Genomic DNA, 10249 nt, shown 5'->3' on the forward strand with positions numbered 1-10249 from the left:
CTACTGAGCAGCAGCTACTTCAACAATGAAATCACGTTCTGCTCTACATCAACTCAGTTGATCTTTCTCTTTAAAACAGCTCCCTGCCGCCCTGCCTGTCTCCTGCGTCAGTGTAGTGCCCCCCTGCAGCTCAAGGGGGTAACTGAAAGGAATCAAGATGCAGGTTTTAGTTAGCATTGGAAAGAGCAGGGGGGGAAATAAGAGGAGAAAAAGGAGTGTGGAGGAGAGCAGAGTTCAGCCAAACAGGAAATGAAGGGAGAATGTGACTATGGAGAGTGAGAGGAGGTAGAGTAGGAGGGAGAGACTGGTTGGTAAGGAGGAGGATGAGGATGGGAAAGCTGAATTGTCGTAGCCTGGGGGGCACTCCAGATCGATGCAGCGGATGGAGGCGTCTTCATTACCGTAGTTGGCCCAGTATTCTTCTTGGTCGAGCTTAGGGAGCGCCACCTCATCCTCTGACAGTTCATATTTGGAGGAAAAGGTTTCAGAGTGGGTTTTGGGGAGGTACTGAGGCTTGACCGCGGAGAAGGGGAAGGCCTTCACCGTGTCTGTGCTCTTCTGGTATGAGGCCTTGGATGAGGAGGCAGGCTTGTGCTTGGAGAACCACCAGCGGGTCTTGGTGCTGAAGGTGGTTGTGGTGCTTCCAGCCAGGGAGCCGGGATCAGGCATAGGGCAGAGGGCGAAGTCCATCTCCCGGAGGAATCTGAGGTCCTGGCCACGGCGTTGGGATGGTGAGGTGCACATGAGCTCAGAGGAGGAGATGCGGGCCTTGCGGAACCACTCCCAGAGGGGAAGAGCCTCGCAGCCGCAGGACCAGGGGTTACCATTGAGGCGGAGGAACTGGATGCCCTGGGTGTCTTTCATGGCCTGGCCTGGAAGCTCGGCCAGGGAGTTGTTGAACAGGTAAAGAATGGTCAGGCGGCCCAGGTCACGGAAAGCACGACGGTTGACCTGCCTGATGCGGTTGTCATGGAGAAGGAGGCGGTCCAGGTTGACCAGGCCTCTGAAGACATTCTCGGAGAGGGCACGGATGCGGTTTCCATGCAGGAAGAGATGGGTGAGGTTGACCAGATCTGAAAACAGATCATCCTGCAGAAAGTGGAGCTGATTGTCCTGAAGCAAAAACAAAATACAAAAAGAGTTAAGCACACGGGAAAATTAAGATTGGGATTAGCTGTTGATGGCAAAAATTGTCCTCAATAAAAAAGATTAACTTTACTTTGACTTTAAATTAAATGTTTTAATTTACAACCCAGATTCATCAAATGTTAGAAATAATTAGGAGCTATGGCTAATAAAGCAAAAAAGTAAAATAGCACTTTTGCATTTGTATCTGTTTTTGTTTGAATCTGATCAGACTGTAGATGTCAATAACACACTGTCAGCTACAACAACGTATGTTTATTCATTGAACAATTCTTATAGGTATAATGGCTATGAGTGTGAAATAATTTCCCTTTGAACAATCACTGAAGTGAAGTCCAACATTTTAATCATTCGTAGGAGGGAAAAATACATCCCTCACTTCCTGTGACGTTATCATCCATGTGCACTTGAGGAGCATCCTCGTGAGTAATAAACTGACACGTGAGCAATAGCATTACAGTGGTCGGAAGTGTCTTCTGCCGACTGAAAACCCACTGAAAATGCGAGGGATTTTTTATTTTTTTATTTTCTTGGCAGAGACTTATTTTCTGATTGGACGCAAGCTCAAATTGGTGCATTGGAGGACACTCCAGCAGCTGAGATCTCCCTATCAGCTGCCAAAATGCTGATGACAAATAGAGGCAATGTCCTGAAAGCTGATTTTACAGAGTGCACTGATAATGGAAGCTAGTGGCTGCTTGAAATATAGGAAATCAAACCAAAACATAGTGCTAAGCATTGCAAGAAACTGTGGCTAAAAGGTTAAATATACAGTATTTTCAAGGTCCTGAAAACAAAATGTTGGTCTCTAGCTCATTCCTAGATTTCAATTTTAAGTTTAATTTGGTTTGTTTCTCTGCTGTTGAGAGGAAACGTGTAGGCACATGCTCCCTTTTGTGTGTTATACACTCATTTATATATGCATGGAGAATTTTATTCTGTGTAATTTCCAGTGGTGTGTTGTTTGATTCCATATCCTCTGGGTGTTTTAATATTTACTCATTTGTACTTACAACTTTGCATTTTTGCGACTGTGTACTATGTGCATCTCAATTAAACTACAATATGTACAGTAAAAGCATTTGCATGCATGTACGTGACTGATGTTTCCATAAACTGATTCTGCAAACATTCTTATCATGTATGACTATCCAATATGTATCTGTGTATGTATTTTTTTTTTGTGTATGGATGCTGCCTTTACCTGCAGGTAGAGAAACTGCAGACTGTACAGTTTGTGGAAGAGATCATGAGGGAGAGTAGCCAGCTTGCAGCGGTGCATGTGCAGGCTCTGCAGCTTCTCCAAACCCCTGAAGGCTCCACCTTCCAGGTGCCGCAGTGAGGGGTTATCGCCCAGATCCAGCTCTTCCAGCACCCTGAGGTTACTGAAGGCCCCGGCCTCAATCCACGTGATGTTGTTGCCATATAGCCAAAGCACCTGCACAGAATGAAGGGAAAATAATGGGATGGGGCAGGAGACATTTAGGAGGGTTTTTTTTGGAATATCTCAAAATACTGCCAGGATATTCAACAGTGCAACACACACACATAGTTAGTGCTGTTCTCACCTGTGTCTCGAAGCCAAAGGAGTCCGCGCGAAGCTCTGTGATGCGGTTGTTCTGCAGGAATACACGTTGTGAATCATAGGGCACACCGGCCGGCACTATGGTGAGGTTCTGGGACTGGCAGCTGACCGTCATGGGCGTAGGGTAACACACACACAGCTTGGGGCATGGAGTCACCCCGCCCGGCTTCACCACCACCAGCCACAGAATCAGCCACAGGGATAGACCACCTGAGACAGAGAAAGGGAAAAAATAGGTGATTATGATGAGAAAACCACAATTTAAGGTCAGATCAGAAGCAAATGGTCATTGTTGTTAGTCCTTTGTGCACATTATGTGTGTCAGAGAGTGACAGACAAAGAAAGAGAGTCTGATTTCAGCTTTTGGAGACAGCTTTTCTTTTCTGTCTGTCAAGCCTGTTGTTGTCAGTGATTCTTTTTGGCACTGCTGTGCTCTCACCCATGACTTGTTGATGGTCCCCAGAATTTTGAGGCTCATATATAATTCAATGGGTACATTACAGAAATCATTCACCCTTTCATATCCACCTGATCACATTACACAGGTATCAATGGTTGTTTTTGCAACATTACATAACTCCGATGTCAGCAGTGCAGAATAGAAAAAACAACACATATCTACAATACAGATGTGTAAGGGACAGAAAACGTGAATCTCACGTGTCTCTGTGCATTACATTAACCTGGTTTCCTAGTTCTCAAGCTATCTACACCAAAAGGATGTTTCCGTTAAGAGGTTATGCCACGCAGTAGGCACGCGTAAAACCAGTAACTGGACCCAGATCAGTTTCGGTTTTCATTAATAATTCTACAGCTTCTTGTCACAGCTCGGATAACGGCTTCGCAAAAGGGGCCCCCACGGGAAAAGTACATGCATGAAATAATAATGAGGTTCCCATTCATCTGCTGTGCGCAAGATTTTCCAGCGGCTCACCTCTTGACCTCTCAACAAGTTCGACTATTAGCTGAGCTGCACGCTGATGCAGAACCGGAGTTGGGGCGTTTAAGTGGAATAAGACACCTTTTTAGGATCTAAGTCTTATTTACCCCAAAGTTGAAGCGAGATGAAGAATAAAGTTCTCTTGTATGCGCACATAAAAATCGTGCCCATGCGTAAAAGAGATATGGAGATTTGATTTTGGTAAGCTTTGCAGGAGAGTCAAACAAATAACCGTGATCACACTAATTTACAAATAAAGGGACGAGTATAGATCTGCTCATGAGCTTTTAGTTAACAGATCACATTTACGCACAAAATACTACCATAGTCCGCAAAACTGGCCTCCTCTATTGGCTACATTACTCTAAATGTCTAAGATACACAACTGACAAGCAATTTAGATTTCAAGTGCTGTTAATCAATGTGTAAATTGTGATAAACAATTTCAAATAAGCGCAAATGACTGTGCGTAAAAGTACCAAAAAGCATATAAAATCAGCAATCTTCCACAGAAATACAAGGTTGCTGACACATACATAGGAAAAATTCTGTGATTTTAAAGTTTAAAGCTGACCAGATTATAAACATGCATTTGCAAAACAAGTAGAGAAACTCACTCTTAAAGTTGTGCGCGCTGGAGACCCTCATGGTGCAACGTGTCTGCATCTCGAACCAAAGCCGAAAGCGAGTTAGCCTGCACGGCGAGGAAGTGCCTGCTTGCTGCTATCTCTGCTGATGTTCAGCTCTGGTGAACGAGTCGCTGCTGCTTCAGGGAGTGACGTGCTGGAGTCCCGAGAAGCCGTTTATACCCGCGGCCGGTTCCTCGCCCACGACCGTGGGCAGCGGAGGATCCTCTCTACGTCAGCCCGGGAGGAGGGGGGAGAGTCACCGGAGGAAGCGACAAGAAAGGCAGTGGCAGGGCGGCTTTTGTCACTGCATCTCACTGATGCGTTACCTAAAAATGTAACGCATCACTGTCTGTCAAGGATAAGATTATTACATAATGAACATTGGTCAATAACCCTAACCCTATCATATGTAACATTTTCAGAGTTGTTTAAAGTAGATTATGGACATGAAGAAGTCTTTCAAGACATGTATGCCTAATTTAGTCATAGTACTCTGTTAAAGTAACGTATTTATTCATCCTTGAAGACAAAGCACAATGTGGGTCGAATGATAATGAAGGATGGAGGTGGGAAGAAGCTTTAGATGACAGTAAACCAACAGTTTATGTGGGAACGTATAATATTTACGCATGACTGAGAGTGTTTGTGTGGATACCACCGTGGCACGTGCGCCCACAGGGGGGTTGGAGATAGGACAGTGGACAGTAGGTGCGAAAACTCATTTGGCATTAAAGTCATTTGTCTCATTTAGTGTAGGCCAGCTTGGAAAGAAGCCGAGAGCCGCCTTCAGCTCAGAACAACAGATGAACATGAAAAGGAGACCCAGCGGTGGAGCGAAGTGATCTAACACAACATGGACTGCTTACATTTGTTGCAGGGAGGGAGACGACATGCCAGTGACAAATTGCCGTGGGACAACACAAATATGGCTACATCCATGTAGCATTTCACAGCGATTGTTTTTGTTGTTTTAAGACCACACAACATGTCAGGTGTTGAGAGCTAAACAGACACATCTGTACAGGTTATTACAGCCGACTCAAGACAGAGCGGCGCGTAAACATTTACAGACGATGGAAGCCAGCATGACCAGCAGAGTATCTTCGCTGTTTCTGCTGTTGGTAGGCTACATTTTACGCGCATACGCCAATTCTCCTTTTCTATCTTCAACCAGTCCTTTTCGTTTTACATTAATTAAAGGCCAGGTTCACAGTTTTTAAAGTCTGTTTTAAAACAACATACAGACTTGAACAACATTGCTGGAATCATTCCTCCTATTCATATTGGCCATGAAGAGATCCCTTCATAATGGTCTTACAATGTAAGTGATAAGTGATGGGGGTCAAAATGCTGCTGCAAACATGTATTCAAAAGTTTATTCGAAGATAATATGAGGCTTCAGCAGTACTCATATCAATTCAGTATTTTTCAAGTGTTTGTAGTGCCAAATCCCCTCTTTTTGTTATAATCCTTCCACTGCAGCTAAACAGAAAATCACTGTGGAGACACAAGGATGGAGGGTTTTTTTTATTATTAAAAAGACTATAAAAGACTGTTTAGAGGATATCCACTATATTTTGCTATCTCAGATGGCTGAAGCCTCCTAATATGATCAGATGAACTTCTAAATATTTTTTTTAACCAAACAAGTACTGTGTATCTTGTTCTACATCACTTATTGTTTGTGTTTGGATCTTCTGATGGTCAGCATAAACAGGAGGGATGATTTCAGCAAGCAAAACCTGTTTGAATGTTCACTTGGGCACCTGAAATTTGTTTTAAAACAGACTTGAAAAATTGTAGACCTACTCTTTAAACAGTTCTCAAATAGACAGGTAATATGGCTTTTCCTTGCACAGAAGCTTTGTTTGAAAATGGTGTCAACTCACGTAGTGTGTGTGTGCCACTAACAGTGACACAAACTGGAAGGACACGGTGTGCCTATCTTATGGAATAAGTCACAGCTTATGGTCTAATTGTACACTGGCTGCACTGCAACTGGCTTTCTGGAGACGGTGTGATCCTGAGTGTGGGCGGGATGTGGGATGGGACATGGAGGTCCTCTGCATGTCAGGGTAGGGGTGGGCTGGCCTTACTCACTACTTAAAGTCCTCCCTCCACGACACGGGTCAAGGCCAATACCACCATGATGCACATCATCTGCTCCCAAGTGAACACACACTCACCAAAAGCTGGTCCATGGAAGGTCATCTGCAAGTCCAAGCTGTGAGCGCAGCTCGGGGCATAAGTTATGCGTCTGGAATCACATGGTGTCTTGGCTTTGGTGTAGTGATCGGGGGAGGCAGACAGCTCACCAAGCAGGCATTAGTAGTCTCCACAGGGGGCCGTGGGACAGATAAGGTTGTGTGTGTGTTTGTGTGTCTGTGTGATGTGTTCACACTGTTCTTGGCCCCAGGGTAAATGGTGGAGGCAGCCAGCTCACCGACCAGACTCCATCTTCAGGGAGGCTGTGGGAGTAGTGTGTGTGTTTGAGTATCTGTGTGTGCGTGTGTGTAGTGATCAACCTGCTGACTGTGGGAGGTTCTTGGTGCCCCTTCCACCCTATTTATCAAGTAACCAGATTGACACTGTAGACACATTCAGTGTGTTTGTGCTTACCTGTGTGTGTGTGTGTGTGTGTGTGTGTGTGTGTGTGTGTGTGTGTGTGTGTGTGTGTGTGTGTGTGTATGTGTGTGTGTGTGTGTGTGTGTGTTTGAGATTTCTGTGCATTACATAACCTACTGTGTGATGCTGCAGTAAATCTACCCAAAATGAAGAGGAAAAAAAATGCATATATGTATGAAACAATGTACACACATACACATCTCCACTCCCAGACCCCCTCCCTTATATCCTCTCACTAGCCTGCTGTGTCAAAGTGAATCACAGACACACTGGCATTTGAACTGGTGTAAACACAGCATGTTCAAAGGATCTGTCCTGATCTCATAAAAATAAACGTGTTGCTGACTCCATCCATAACCCCAACTCACACACACAAACACACATTCACACACAGAGCTGAGTGTGTGTTTCTGCCCACAGTACATCAAGGTTGAGAGGAGAGAAAACTGGCCGGTCAAAACTGAGTGTCATGAGTGTTTTTGACACACTGATCACTCCTTCTTTGCATGAACTTTCTCAAAGTTTCTCCAAATGTCCTCAGGTTTTTTTCTTTCCTTCTCAAATAGAATGTCTCAGGAGGCCATTTTCATTTCAAACAGAACAATGCAAATAAACATGAAACACAGCTTTTATTATGGCCGAATAACTGAATGGTAAAACTTTATGAGCAACAGTATGCGCCTGTAGGCACGGTTTGTAGTAACTGAAATCTTAGGCTGGTAACTAAACGCCAACATTTTTGACACTCTTTATATCCAAGTTATTAAATGCAACGTGAGTGTGTGTAAACGTGCATGAATCAGACAAAATGTGGGTGTCATCTTGGAAAGTAAAGGTCTGACAAGACTTTGTTAACAAGATAATGAATCATTTGATATTTAGTTGCAGTGTCAGAGGACATTCTTCATATGTGTAACCAATTAAAATAAACACCCAGTTAGATTTTTTTTTTAAGGTTTTGGTGGTTCTATCAGCTTTAAATGTTTCTAGGGCATGAGAAAATCAATGCAGCTTCATATTTTAACCTTCTCTTCTTAGTCTTGTTTAGGCAAAATCTGACATCTGCAATCACATTTAGCTTCAGTTTTAAAAACAAGTAACTGTGAGATGGCAATCTATGTGCTGACAATCACAAGTAGACGCTGAAAAAGTCATGTAACAATAGACTTTGCACATTTGTTTGAAATGGCTTTACAACATACAGCACCCTCTGTTATTAGACTCTTTATACTGGATGAGTATAAACTCAACAATGAAACCCTTTAATAGAAAGAAGCTTTGACTTTCCACAAGATGTTGGCACCTGGCTCAGGAGATTTACTTGCATTCAACCACAAGAGCATTAAAGAGGTTGGTTGATGATAATCAATTAACTTAATTAAATTAAATGTTTTGGCCCAAACCATGAAAAGACTGAAGTGCAAGTCAAAATATACAAAACATACAAAAATATTTACAAATATGTGGGCAGGGCTGATCCACATACATTTGTCCATATAATGTAAATCATGTTTTTTTGCTTTATTAGTCACTTTTCATCAGTCTTGGGAAGTCTGTTGTCCTCAATTTTGGGTGGCAACCCCTAAAAAAACCAGAGGATCATAAGCACACAGAACATACTGCGGCCTGTTGAGCCATTCTTCCAGTTTCAGAGATCATTTCCCATCAGCCACCTGCAGCAGATAGAAGATGAGCGGCACATAAACACAGACAATTTTGGGCCACTACATTTGTTCCCTCTTGCTTCAATTAGAGAGAACAGACGCCAGTTAGTTGGCATGTTTTGAGTGAGCCTGTCAAATCTGTGTGTCATAAAGACATCCTCAGTCAGCAACAGATTCAGTCCAGTGGGGAAAAAAACAACACATAACACATAACACATAATAAATCACCTCATTAACAGACAGGCTTATTTTTATCCTCATCTCCTCCCGCCTTCACCCCTATTTCTGTCGTACATTTGTTTATGCAAGTCTGTATTTTTAAACCACTGAGATACTGGAGTTGTGATCATCGATGACGCAGATGCAAGAGAAGAACCTGTCACCATGCGAACACACATACACACATATTATTCCCCTCACACACATTCGAAGTGACAGACTTTGTGGAGTTGCATCAAGTTTTCTCTGGGTGCACTGGGTTGTCGCACAGCAGGTGTACAGAGGACTGGAGTGGATGTCCCTGTTATTTCAGGTTTAACACAGTGCCAGAGCTTTTTCTTCCAGACGATGCCACCTCATGTGAAACCTCTCCAACTCTACCAGCAACAACACAGCAACTCCTACCAAGACTGCCAAGAGTCTTGCTGTAGACGACAGACTGTCCTCTGAGGCTGCTGTGAATCTTGCAGGTTTGGACTCTGCCCATCAAATCAGAGCTTTCCTCAACAAGGAGTGGGTCCAGATACAAGTTGAAACCTTTAATCAGTTGTCTTTTGTTTGGACGAATGCCATGCTTCACTTTATATATCCAGCTGTAGAGTTCCAGTTAGCTACTGTCTTCTCATTGATCATCATTCTCTATCTGATCAGGGATTGTTTCCCCTCATTCTGTCTTTTCTCTCACTGTCTCATGCACAACCACTCCACAGGAACATGGAACACTTTAAGGGCAGTAAAATACAGACCAAAAAATTCGGACATTTGTTTTTTAAATGGGTAATCCACTGATTAATATTGCACATTAATAAATGTGGACTTGCGAGACAGACTTTCAATCCCTACCCTACCCAAAATACAGATGTCAGACCCTCCTTGCCTGGTAAACACGCACCTCTTCCAAACACCACACATTCAGTTTGTAATGCATATGTCTGCAAGGGTAAAATAAACCTGATTTATGTGTTCAGTCCCCCAAACCATATCCATGTCATTGACAGTGCTGCCAGTACTATTTGATGTATATTTAAACTTTGAACCACAGATCAAAAAAGTTGTCCAGTCCTGCTTCCTTCATAAGATTTATTGCAAGAATTAAACCAATGTTCTCACACTGTGACCTGAAAAAAGTCATTCATAAACTTCTATTATATTTCTAGACGTGACTACTGTAACTCCCTCATTTCTGCTGTAAACCAAAAGTCCCTCTCTCACCTCCAACTAGGTCAGACGTCTTACTGGTTTTAACAGACGACATCACATCCCTCCAGTCCTGGTTTCTCTTCACTGGCTCCCTGTTCAATTTAGTATTGATTTTAAGATTTTATTGATCGTGTTTAAAGCATGTCTATGTTGATCCCATATGAGCCCGTTCACAGCTCAGATCCTGAGGTGGGGTCCTTCTGGCAACTCTAAACTCAAGTGTTAAATAAATCTAAAGGTG

At 43.2% G+C, this 10249-nt stretch overlaps 1 protein-coding gene across 1 annotated transcript; it reads right to left on the reverse strand.

Annotated features, from left to right (window-relative positions):
• Positions 1 to 234: 234 nt before the first annotated feature.
• Positions 235 to 4337, reverse strand: rtn4rl2b (reticulon 4 receptor-like 2b). Its single transcript, XM_062426025.1, has 4 exons — positions 4289 to 4337; positions 2715 to 2941; positions 2351 to 2584; positions 235 to 1113 (listed from the first exon to the last, which is right to left on the reverse strand). The coding sequence occupies exons 1-4, from the start codon at positions 4335 to 4337 to the stop codon at positions 235 to 237; spliced, it is 1389 nt and encodes a 462-aa protein (XP_062282009.1).
• Between the last annotated feature and the right edge of the window lie 5912 nt (positions 4338 to 10249).

The sequence above is a fragment of the Scomber scombrus genome, chromosome 9 (genome assembly GCF_963691925.1).
Source record: "Scomber scombrus chromosome 9, fScoSco1.1, whole genome shotgun sequence".
NCBI lineage: Eukaryota > Metazoa > Chordata > Actinopteri > Scombriformes > Scombridae > Scomber > Scomber scombrus.

Bases quoted from the DNA above. Each gene is read 5' to 3' on its own strand.
- rtn4rl2b (XM_062426025.1), bottom strand. From the start codon at position 4,337: ATGCAGACACGTTGCACCATGAGGGTCTCCAGCGCGCACAACTTTAAG. The intron at 2,942-4,288 runs GTGAGTTTCTCT...TCTCTGTCTCAG, and splicing joins CAGCGCGCACAACTTTAAGA to GTGGTCTATCCCTGTGGCTG. The intron at 1,114-2,350 runs GTAAAGGCAGCA...TTTTTGCTTCAG, and splicing joins TGCAGTTTCTCTACCTGCAG to GACAATCAGCTCCACTTTCT.